The following is a 13,048-nucleotide window of genomic DNA, read 5'->3' as shown; positions in this document are numbered from 1 at the left end:
GACAACAACACACAGGAGGCCTTTCCCCTCCAAACACAGACCATGTGCCAAACAACGGCCTCAATTATAACTTGTTAACCACACCCAGAGATGAGGTATGTGAGTAGCCAGACCCGCCTATCTCTCCAACGCCCGTAACCCAGCTCCAGATGCACCAAACAGTCCTCCTAGTGCTTAGGTGCACTAGAGCAACATTCCTGGATTACATCACAGAGGACAGCCATCTCTGTGATACATATTTCCCATCGATTATGTGTCCGGGAGCTATCTTACACCATATTATTATTTTAGATAGGTTAAATTAGGTGACCGATTCCCTTTAAGATTCTGGTCTGGTGTCTGAATTTGTTTATGAGGTCTGTATTTGATTTATGAGCTTTGCACTGTAGAATATAAAAGTATGTTCACACTGAATTATTAACAAATAGTATAATTTCCACGTTGAAAAGCTCACTCCAAAACAAAGGTATATTCGGGGGGGGGGGTGTGGCTTATGCGTACGACTTCGTTACCTCCTGTAATATCCTGTTCCCCCTTCATCCCTCTAAACCCCAACCGGTGTATAATGGCTGTGTCCCTTGATCGTGGCTGTGTCCCTTGGGATGCAGAGTTGCTTTCTGGATCACCTCACATCTACTCGTGACGCCCCCAGTGGATGTGGGGATGGCCCAATATCTGTACCAGCACGGGAAACCTAAGCGGAAGATAATATTGATATGAGAACACAAACACACACACACACACACACACACTTTTATTGCAAGTGAACTGTTGCCTGGGGTCGCACGTATGATAAAAAACGTTTTGATTCCCACCTCCCAATGCGTTTGACGATCTCCGCTCTTACCCAGACACCGCCGCCTCTGTTGCGGCCCCTATCCTGAAGGAATGGGGGGCAAAACTGTTGAGCGGATCCAGCCCCACTTTCTTTAGGCATTTTCTAAAAATGCTAGTGAATTGGTATCTCGAAAGAAATGTGCTGTCTTCGTGACATAAGAGGAGGCTGCTCGGATCCCCACGAAGCTTCTCGAAATACTGAAAGGTTTTTACAGGGCACATTTCTGATCCCCGCACCGCTCCCAACCACACTTTCTTTCCTTTCCCAAGCTGGTCCGCTTTAGAATGCCTTAACCAAAATTCCACTCCTTCTTTTGTTGCTAACATGTCCTTTGCTAATATCCCCCCAATTAATTTTTTGGATGGGGCTACGAGTTCGCTAATTCGTAGAGCTCCGAAAAAGAGTGTTAGCTCATACTCTGAGCTGCATATCGCTAGTAGTTCTTTTCTCAACTGTTCCAGAAGTTTGAACGACACCGGGCGCCGACCATCTTTCTGCGCCCTCCCACTACTAAACCCTTTTACTGCCTGTTTTACTAATGGGTTTTTCGTTAAGTCTCTAAGTCCCCGGGACCTAAAACCAAATCCCATGCCCGCGATTATCCGACTTACCTTGACAGGTGACCACCCCTCCCGAACTCCTTCGCTTAACCATATGAGTAGCAAACCTACCTGATTATCCGAAAACAAAGCATTACTTATTCCCCTCTTTTGGCACTCCCACAGCCCTAAGGCTGCCTGGTATGCTTTCCACGTGTTAAGGGATAGGGATGACTTAAGGGTTGGGCTACGTGAATGCCAATTTCCATAAGTGTTGTGGGAATTCGAGCCCCTTCTCCTCCGCTTTCGGGGCCACGGACCAAAAACGATCCCACTGAAAACGAGAGTGCGTCAGCGATGGCGTTCTTTTCGCCTGGTATATGAGAGGCCGTTATACAGGCGTTTATCAATAAACACTCAAAAACTAATTGCCTTAAAATCCTGACCACTGGTGGTGAAGATGCCGACAGATTATTCTGCCATTACTACTCCAACGTTGTCGCAGCGGAAACAAATCCGTTTGTTGCGCAGCGGCTGGCCCCACAATGTTACTGCTACAATGATTGGGAAGATTTCGAGCAGCGCTATGTTTTTTACTAGCCCTGTCTCCTTCCAATCGTTGGGCCACCCCCCTGCGCACCATTGGCCTCTGAAGTAAGCGCCGAAGCCTGTGCTACCTGCAGTGTCCGTGAACAGTTCTTGTCCGTCACTTCCTCCATTATCAACGAACACCTGTTATATTGTTCTGGGAATGTGGCCCAGACCGCCAAGTCCTCCCTATGGTCTTTTGTCAGCCTGATGTAGTGATGTGGGGCCCTCACTTCTGCCATCGCCCCCGCCATCCTTCGGGAGAAGATGCGTCCCATGGGCATCACCCTGCATGCGAAGTTCAGCTTGCCTAATAGCGATTGTGTCTCCCTGAAAGTCATTTTTTTAAGTCGCCTACCTCTTTCTACTCCAGCTCTTAATGCCACCACTTTGTCATCAGGTAACCACAGTTCCCACTTCTCGGAGTCGATGACGATCCCCAGGAAGCGCATTTGTGTGGCTGGGCCTTCCGTTTTTCCGGGTGCTAGGGGAACCCCGAATAACTCTGCCACCCACTGCATAATGTTTAATGTGGATTTACACCACAGTGTGTCTTTAGGGCCGAGGCACAGGAAATCATCGAGGTAATGTATAATTGGTGACCCCCAGACACGTCTTTTACAACCCATTCAAGGAAGTGGCTGAAAGGTTCGAATAGGGAGCAGGAAATGAAACATCCCATGGGCAAGCAGCGATCTACATAGTATGCCCCTTCCCAAAAACAACCCAGCAGTCAGACACTATCCGGGAGTACCGGTAGTAATCTGAACCCCCCTTCAATATCTGGCCATTAGAGTACCCTTTCCTAACTTTTGGACTCACCTGACCGCTTCGTCAAAAGAGGTGTAGACCACTGAGCTTAGTTCGGTGGGGATGCCATCGTTCACTGAACAACCTCTCGGGTACGAAAGATGGTGGATTAGTCTGAATTTGTTGGGTTCTTTTTTGGGGACACCACCATATTTTTTTAATGGTAACTCCTTAAATAGTCCTGCCACTCTGCCCAAGGCTACCTCCTTTTTTAACTTTTCTGAAACTACCGACGGATACTGATAGGCTGATTTTAGGTTCTTATTGGTGATGGGGACCTGGACCGCGACGCAGGGAATTTTGAAGCCGACCTCAAAACTTGCCGTCAGCAGCAGTGGTATTTCCCTGTTTGGGAACCTATTTAGAAAGGGAAGCATTTTTGCTAATTTCACCGGAGTCGTTCCTTTTGGAATTTCCGGGAGTGGCCCCCCCTCTTCCTTTCCTATAACACTTGACCACCCCATGTGATGTTCCGTTACAGAAGGAGCTGGCATGTTTGTATTTACATTCGGCCCCGTATTTGCACTGGCTCTCATTGAACTGCCAGCATAATCCTGACTCTGTCCGCTCATATGTTCCCCCTGTCCCTTAACTTTTCCCTTGGCTCCGTAGTGGCCGGATGACCCGGCCCTGCATGGAAGTGCCTGAACCTAGCCGGGGCCATTACCCTTAACCACAGGCCTGTATCCTTCTGGTCCCATCTCATTGCTCGTCGAACTGCTTTTTTGCATCCCTCCAAATTTGTTCCTTTACCTACTTTTTTAAGTGCGCCCCCAGGGGACCCTCATAGCAAATGTAAACCTCGCCCCGCGCCCTATCGTCCAGGTAAATTCTGTCCCCTTTTTCTTTCATGTTCTGCTCTGCCACGGCCACTGGCTGCAAATCTCCTTCTCCCAGCGCTACGCCCTCACCCATCCTAAACTCACTTCCCAATGTGACCCATGCTGATGCTGGCGCCTGCTGGTGGTTTTGTCTCTGGGGAGGCTACAAGATTTCTTTAGGACAGTTAGTGTGTCCTGTCCGCCTATTCCCTCCGTGTTACCCACTCACCTTGTTACCCGATCTAACTCTCCTGCCCTCTGACTGTGTCCCAAACCCTGTGACATTAGTGTAGGTGGACATGTACATAACACGGATTCATACTAACTGGACCGCGCGAGTGGTCCCGCCGCATCGGCCGACATATCAGTCTCCTGATGTCCTTCGTGGTCGCAATGACGCCATCCCTCATTGCTGTTGATCGGGGAGGGGGGTACAAATTCCCGGGTGCCCTGGGGGGCAGAGTCGAGGTAACAGCAAGGGGGGGTCATTGTGGGGGGAAAAGCTGGGTTATGTGCCCCACATATGGAGTCTGGAGTTTGCGGAGACAGGGGGATAGGGGCGGCTGTTGCAGAGACCGCTGTCTGGTAGGGGCTATGGGGAGGAAGGAGGTATCCTGTGTCCATGTGGCTTCAGCAGTCCTCGGCTGCTAGCACACCGCACTGAATATGTGATTTTCCAGGCCGGGCAAGAAGGGGTGCCCGGCCGCCATTGTGCTGCTGCACTGTACCCTAATGGGGCCTCTTGGCTTGTGAGGCCCCTCCCCGTGGTCAAGTGACCGCAGGTCCTCCTGGTCACGTGACCACGGGCGCTGCTGCAACCCGTGTGTTACAACCCCTGCTGCGCCCGCCATGTTTTATGTGTTGCACTCGCAGACAAGCATGAGAGGATGCCTGGCTAGCGTTGCACTGGCCCCACTGCTGTGCGTTCCCGCATTGGGGCCTCCCTGCCTCTGAGATCCCTCGTCGCGGTCCTCACAGGTCCTCCTGGCCACGTGACCGTGGGTTTCCCTGTACTGATGCGCCGCCTGCCTTGCCGTGTATGAACCCCTCCCGGCCAGGCATGAGAGGCTGCCCAGCCTGCATTGCTGCACCACTGGCCGCCGGCGCTTCCCAGCCCCCGGTCGCATCCAAGCCGCATAGTGCAGGCTCTGCCCACTCTGCAGGCGTGTGCCTGCTCCTTGCTACAGCTCTGGGCCGCGCTACGATTCCTAACTTTAGCGGGGAGCCCGGCAGCTGGTTCCTGGGACATTGGGGAACCCAAGGAGGTTTTGGGCAGGGGTTCTCAAGCGCAGAGGGGTTGGGGGCAATGTTATGCACCAGGGGCCCCAAAGAAGGACTGTTACTTAGGAAAGCAGTTGATATGCCTGAAAACACACACAACTGTATTTCTAGATAGATAGCCAAGTGAATGCAGCAAACCAATAAAAATGAAAATTGTGGAGAGAAACCTAATGCCATTTTTAGCAAAATAAATTGCGTTCCAAATTATTTTGTAAATTCTATTTTCTCTGATTTTCCTAAATGGTCAGTGAAAATGAGTCAGTATAATGCTCAAATCCTCAATCATTAGTGAGCATAAATCAAATTTTATTAGCGAATGATATTTTTTAAAAAACTAAAAATCTCAACATGCACTGTTCCAAATTAGTATGCACAACAGAGTTTCCAAAATTCTATAGATTGTAAAGAACTGAAAATGTTAATTTGCTGATTTTGCTGCATTAAGAAATCACATTTACTGAAATAAAAAGCTTTTTCAATCAAAATCATATTAACAGACCAAGCTACATGTTAACCTAGGACTTCTTCTTTGACATCACCTTCACAATTATTGCATCCATTGAATTTGTGAGTTTTGGGATAGTTTCTGCTTGAATTTCTTTGCAGGTTGAGACTCCCAGGGCTGCTATTTTGATGTGAACAGCCTCCCACCCTCAAACAACCCCTGGCAAATATTATGGAATCACCGGGCTCTGAGGATGTTCACTCAGTTGTTTAATGTTGTTGAAAAAAAGAAGATCACAGACATGGCACAAAAGTCATTTCAAATGGCAACTTTAGGGCTTGAAGAAACACTAAAAGAAATCAAGATAAAAAATGTGGTACTCAGTAAGGCTATGTGCCCATGATGCAGAAATGCTCAGGATTTTTCCTGAGCGTTTCTGCATCTCCCTGGCAGAAAAAAACGCATGCGGATTGTACATGCGTTTTCCTGCCAGGGACATGCGGAAGTGAAGCGTTCTTCACTTGCATTTCCGCATGCGGGTTGTCAAGCGCTTTGCTTTCCAAGCAATTTTAGCATCACTTGGAAAGTGCTTGTCAACTTGGTCACACTATATAAATCCATGCAAACGGCATGGATTTATATAGTGTGACCGTAAAAGCATGGTAAAAAATAAATATATACTTACCTTCTGATGGCAGTGGTACACTGAAGGACCTGCCGACGTCAGCGTCGCATGACCCGTCACATGACTATGACGTCAGCACAGGTCCTTCAGTCCATCGCTAGCTGCAGGCATTAAAGGACGAGTGCAGCGGGGGCCGTCAGAAGGTAAATATAATCTTTATTTTTTATTTTATTCTTTTTTTCAGTTTCTATGGTACCCGGGTCCGGAGGAGAGTCTCCTCTCCTCTAGACCTGGGTACCATCTGCACATTGGAAAGCATGCATTCCGCATGTCCTTATCTAGTGAAGCGGAATGCATGCATTCTAATGCAAGTCAATGGCGGCAAAAACACAGCACTTCTGCAAAATAATTGGTAGTGCTGCGTATTTTTCCGCAATGATAATCCACAGCGGAAATTTCTGCATGTGCACAGCACAGGGGAACATGGCAGGCCTTCTACCATGCATTTTGTAAGCGTTTCTGCAGCGTTTTTGCCGCTGTGGAAACACTTAAAAAACGCATCGTGGGCACACAGCCTAAGGGTAATTTTTTTCAGACCAAGCAGAGGGAAAAAAATTATGGAATCATTCATTTCTGAGGAAAAAATTAGGGAATCACTCAATTCTGAAGGAAAAATTATGGAATCATGAAAAACAAACACACAAAAGAACACTCCAATACATCACTAGTATTTTGTTGCACCACCTCTGGCTTTAATAACAGCTTGCAGTATCTCAGGGGAATGGAATTAATGAGTGATCTGCTTTTTTTCAACAACATTAAACAACTGAATGAACATCCTCCGAGACCGGTGATTCCATCATTTTTGCCAGGGGTTGTAGATATTTGGCTTGTGCATACTCCAAAAGTTCTCAAGTGGTCAGTCAGAAACTCTATATACTTTTCTGAGGTAATTTGCACACCTTTGGGGATCCTAGGGGGGGCCTACTAGTTCTCTCGCCATGATTCCAGCTCAAAATATAACTCTGCCACTTCCTTGCTGACATCGCACCCTTATTAGTACATGGTTGCCATCCACCAACCATCCACTACTCCATCCATCTGGATCATCCAAGGCTGCATGGCACTCATCAATAAACAAGACTGTTTTAAAATTAGTCTTCATGTATGTCTGGGTATCTGGGCCCACTGCATCCATTTCTGCTTGTGAACACTGTTTAGGGATGGCCGAATAGTAGGTTTATGCACAACTGCAAGCCTCTGGAAGATCCTAGACATTGAGTTTCCTGTGACTCTAGAGGCACCAGCAGCTTCAAATGCCTGTCATATTTTCTTGATGCTTCCTCTTATGTGTCCTGTTCAGTGGTGGTCAGGTTTTAGCCTTCCTTACCTTGGTCATGTCTCTGAACACTGAACACCTTGTACTTCTGGGCACTCCAGGGAGGTGGCAGTTCTGGAATACGCCAGCACTTGAGGATAATGTGATCGTAGATGCTTCACTTTTGTGTCATGTCTTCATGAGGCCACTGGCTCAAAATGGCTACCTTCGAACAGACTTGGCACAAGTCACTCCTTCTGGCAGATTCCAGAGGAACACAGATACCCTATAACTCCTATACAGGGATCTGGTTTTACAACAGGATCCAGTGGATCGCTACCACGGAATGGCTGTCGTCCGGAAGTGCAAACCAGAGGTAGGAATGATCGCCAAGGAGGGTCAAAGCCAAGAGGTCAAGTCAGCAACAGAATCATAAAACAAGTGGGTAGTCAAATTGTGACATGCAGAAGTAGTGCTGTTGCTTCAAAAGCATCCAGCAACTATCACAATAGACAGGGAGTGTTTTAGCAGCGCTCCAAGGTGATTGTGGGGAACTTGTTTATTGTAGTGAAGCTGAAGCCGAAGAGAAAGGTGGTGTTTTATCTGTATCTGACAGAAAACAACTGTATAGGATTCACATCAGGAGACAAGCAAAACATAGGTCAGATAAACTCCCTGAACTAACAGTGCAGAGGATTATCGGGCAAGAAGATAAGGACTGGAAGGAATTGTGTCACAGGGATCATCTCTCTCACCAAACCCTCCCCCCTCCATCTCCAGGATAAAGAATTCTGTGTACTATTGAGTCCTTGTGAAGGAAAATCCTGCGCTTGTGTAGGCATAGAAGTGTGCTGCTAAGAGATCTAATCTGTGCTGAATTATGCTACTGAAGAGACTGACATTACTGTGCCTGTACTTTAATGAATATTGTTTCTGTAGTATGCCTGAATTGCACTGGTCGTGCTTCAGATTAAATTCTACTGTTAAACTGTTGAAAGACTCTTGTCAGATGTGTCTCGTCAGCAATTGAATCTATGGTGTGCCTGAGAGAAGCAGCAGCCTATGGACTCCCTGAGTAGCAGTTCCCCCAGGATTCCAACGAATTCATGAAACCCATCTCGCTCTATCTGAACCTAGGCACGTGCGTGTAACAAAATATCTAGCCAAGGTCAAAGAGAGGGAATAATCAGGACAAAACACAGAAGGACAACACAGAAGTCTGAACCAGGTAGCTGAACCATTGACTGACTGGCAGTGGGAGCTCAGGGGTTTATATACAACAGACCCACCCAGTGATGACAGCAGACAGAGACTAAATCAGCAAGATTAACCCTTCAGCTTCCAGACTGGCCAGAGCCACAAGTCCCAGAAATAAAATAGGATTGATGCTATCAAGCATCAATCGCAACAATGGTGTGGCACTGCCTAGCAGCCGAAGCAGAAACTGGCACAGATATTACAGTTTTACTCTTCTCAAATCTTTGACAGTTAATGTGAATCTTATTTTCTCCACATGTTTTTTGTGACTCTGTTGACTATTTGATGGTTCTGTGATCTCGCCCCAATATTTTAGCAATTTCAGGAGACTTTTAACAATTCATTACTTTCAGAATCAGTTAATTTTTTTTTGCCTCATTTTCCATGAGGAAAACAAGCTGCCTAATAATTTGGTACACCTTGATAAAGGATGATATTATTATTTACTTATAAAGTACCATTGAATTCCACAGCGCTTTACAGACATCATCAACACTGTCCCCAGGGCCGGCTCCAGGTTTTTCTGGACCCTGGGCGAAAAAGTCTCAGTGGGCCCCTTTAACACATAGCACGATTCATGATGCACAGATAACGCATAGATATAGATATAGTACAATGCAAAGATTTCACTTCTTACATTACATGAGCGATATCTATTGTAAATTCCACAATAGCTCAGAAACAGGTGAATCGCTCCACATAGTATACTGGCCCCAATAAAATGCTCCATACAGGATACTGGCCCCCATATAACGATCCATACGGAATACTGGCCCCCATATAACGCTCTATACAGAATACTGGCCCCCATATAACGCTCTATACAGAATACTGGCCCCCATATAACGCTCTGTACAGAATATTGGACCCCATATAACGCTCCATACAGGATACTGGTCCCCATATAATGCTCCATGCAGGCTGTTCCCCTCCCCTTATACTGCCCCATGCAGAATGTCAACCCCCTCTTATAATGGCCCATGCAGGATGTCACACCCCATCTTTATAATGCCCCATGAAGGATGTCACCCCCTCTCTTTATAATGCCCTATGCAGGATGTCACCCCCCCTCTTTAAAATGCCCCATGCAGGATGTCACGCCCCCTCTTTAAAATGCCCCATGCAGGATGTCACACCCCCCCTCTTTATAATGTCCCATGCAGGATGTCACACACCCCCTCTTTACAATGCCCCATGCGGGATGTCACCCCCTCTTTAAAATGCCCCATGCGGGATGTCACCCCCCCTCTTTAAAATTCCCCATGCAGGATGTCACCCCCCCTCTTTAAAATGCCCCATGCAGGATGTCACCCCTCCTCTTTAAAATGCCCCATGCAGGATGTCACCCCCTCTCTTTAAAATGCCCCATGCAGGATGTCACCCCCCCTCTTTATAATTCCCCATGCAGGATGTCACGCCCTTTCTTTATAATGCCCCATGCAGGATGTCACACCCCCCCTCTTTATAATGCCCCATACCTCCATACATTAAAAGAAAAAAAAAAATACTCACCTCACTTCTCACCTGCTGATCCGGACTCCAGCGTCGCCTGCGTCTTCCCGCTCTGCGCTGATTGTGATCGCTCAGGGGAGGGCGCGCTGGAAAGACATCACCTCGCCCTCTGACCTGAGACATCACAGGGAGCGCACAGCAGGAAGACAGCAGATCTGCAGAGGCACGGGGAGAAGTAAGTATCCGGCTGCCGGGGCCCTGAGCAAGCGGGGGAGAAGGGCGGGTGCTGGCACCGCTCTCCTCCGCCCATAGCCCGGCAGGGTGCCCGACCGCCAGTGGGCCCCCCGCCTGCTCAGGACCCCGGCACTTGCCCGGGTGCTCCGGGTGCTGACGCCGGCCCTGACTGTCCCCATTGGGAATTTAGATTGTGAGCCCCAATCAGTATGTCTTTGAAGTGTGGGCGGAAACATGCATACCTGGAGGAAACTCACACAAACACAGGGAAAACATACAAACTCCTTGCAGATGTTGTACTTGGTGGGATTTGAACCCAGGACCCCAGTGCTTACCACTAAGCCACTGTGCTGATATCCTAGGACCTCATTACGCAAATACACATCACCTGATCTACTCCAACCAATAAGCATTCAATTCATTACAGCTTAGAGTTGGAAAATATGCATACAAATGATGATATGGTCAAAATGGTGAGCGTTGAAGTGAGAATTATTATTATTATTATTTTTTACATTACATGTTTATTATGTGCTGGGGTCACAATATAAAATGGATAATTCAATTTGCATCGATTTTAACTTCAATGTGAATCAAATTTCTCTTTTATATTCACATAATTTGCCGAATTTGAATCTTGGCAGATTTGATCATCTCTAGTTCACATTCTTATGAAGAAAAATAAAAGTTTTCAGGATATTAATTATATAGGGATTAGTGGTGCTTTGGGACCAAAAGCAAGTATTGACTTTTTCTTTTTCAATTATTATTATTTAAATCATTATTTTAATTATATAACAAAAAAAAATAATCTCATCACAAACATTCAAACAGAGCAACATAAAGTATGGTGGTATACAATATACTTACGTGATCTATTGTCAAGAAAGCACATGGATGGTAGTGTTCAAAGTTAATGTCCGTGTCCTGCACAGAGCATATATACTTTTCCAGATCATTGTATCTTTTGTCATACTGAACTGTAAATCAGAATTTCGTTTAATGTGATTTCAGTGAAATATACACAGTAGAAACATTAAAACAATTAGTAGCGGTATATATGTATTTTTAGCATTTTCTGGCAGATTATTGCTTTTTTGGGGGGGGGAATAAGGGGTTATTACAAGTATACGTGGGGAGATTCAGGGGCCATTATTATATGGGGTGGGCTCATGGAGCATTGTTAGCATATGTGGCGTGGAGGGGACTCATGGGTTATTATAAAAAATATGTGACTGGGGGCCCAGGGGCCAGTATTACTGTATGTGGGCGGACTCAGGTGCCATTATTACAGCATGTGCAGTAAGGGTATGTGCCCACGATGCAGAAATGAAGCAGAAAATTTCTGCAGCATTTCTGCATCTCCCTGGCAGAAAAAACGCATGCAGATTGTGCATGCGTTTTTCCTGCAGAATACATGTGGAATACATGCGGATTCACATGCGTATCCACATGCGTTAACGCATGTGTTTCCGCATGCGGACTGACAAGCACTTTCCAGGCGATAGCATCACTTGGAAAGTGCTTGACAACTAGGTCACACTGTATAAATCCATGCAACCAGCATGGATTTATATAGTGTGACTGTGAAAATAAAAAAATAAAGCTATACTTTACCGCCGATGCCTCCGCGTGTGCTGTCGCGCTCCTTCCTGGTTCCTTCCTGGCTTGCCGGCATCTCGCGAGACAGCCTGCGGTCACATGACCGCGACGTCATCTCAGGTCCTGGAAGGAGAAGCGTTGCCGACCCGCGAGAAGGTGAATATAAACTTTATTTATTATTTTATTCTTTTTTTTACAGGTACAATGGTACCCAGGTCTGGATGAGAGTCTTCTCTCCTCCAGAACTGGGTACCATCCGCACATTGAAACGCATATAATCCGCGTGTACAAATGTACAGACACGGATTATATGCGTCTCAATGCAAGTCAATGGCGGCAATTCCGCTGCATGTCCACAAAATTAATGAACATGCTGCGGACTTTTGAGTGCCGCAGAAACGCTGCGGAATAATCCGCAGCATGTGCATTGACATTGCGGAATGCCATTGGGGACCATGGGGTGCGGATTACCAAGCGTTCTTGATGCGTTTCCGCAGCGGAAACGCATGAAAAACGCATCGTGGGCACGCAGCCTAACACAGGCTAAATTGTAAATATACATGAGGGATTAATGACATTATAAAGGTATGTACAGGCACTCAGGGCATTATTACAATATGTGTGGAGGATCAAGGGGGCACTATTACAATATGCAGGGAGCTCAGGGAGCATTACATTTGTTGAGGCGCTTGGGGCATTAATAATTGCTAAAAGGACACTCTGGGGAAATTACATTTTAGGGGCACTCAGAGGTCAATACTAAATATTAAGTGAATACTTACAGATGTTTTCCCACAAACGAAAGTTCATTTTAATCAATAGATTTTGGAATGATAATAACTTCCACAATTGGATGTGTTTAAATAAAATGTTCCTGTGCTGAGATAATCTTATAAATGAGCCCCTGATGTGTACTGTGTAATGGCTGTGTCTGACCGTGCAGGAATGTGGTCTGATCATACCACAGCTCCTGGGCGGGGGGGGGGGGGGGTATACAGACATTACAGCACGGGATCACAGCTGATTCTTTTTGTGAGGTAAAACATTTCCCTGACTGTTTTTAAACAATGTTTTACTTCAGAGAAAGAATCAGCTTTGATCCCCAAGCTGAAATGTCTGTATACTGTTTTGCTACCTCCCATGCCCAGGAGATATGGTTCTGTACATGGTCAGACACCGCCATTACACAGTTCATAATGATTTATAAGATAATCTCAGCACAGGAACATTTTATTTAA

General features: G+C 46.4%; 1 protein-coding gene across 4 annotated transcripts in view; it reads right to left on the bottom strand.

The window, feature by feature from the left end:
- Positions 1–13,048, bottom strand: part of LOC141157210 (probable ATP-dependent RNA helicase DDX60) — a 1,123,923-nt gene that overhangs the window by 404,848 nt on the left and 706,027 nt on the right. For all 4 annotated transcript variants that reach the window (XM_073644228.1, XM_073644203.1, XM_073644220.1 and 1 more), the window contains one exon: positions 11,079–11,188. In XM_073644228.1, coding sequence (XP_073500329.1) covers positions 11,079–11,188 — 110 coding nt within the window. The remainder of the gene's footprint in view (positions 1–11,078; positions 11,189–13,048) is intronic.

The sequence above is a fragment of the Phyllobates terribilis genome, unplaced genomic scaffold, assembly GCF_046119375.1.
Source record: "Phyllobates terribilis strain yellow unplaced genomic scaffold, ASM4611937v1 Scaffold_1__5_contigs__length_1240528914, whole genome shotgun sequence".
NCBI classification, from domain to species: domain Eukaryota; kingdom Metazoa; phylum Chordata; class Amphibia; order Anura; family Dendrobatidae; genus Phyllobates; species Phyllobates terribilis.
This window is presented reverse-complemented; position numbering and strand designations above follow the sequence as displayed.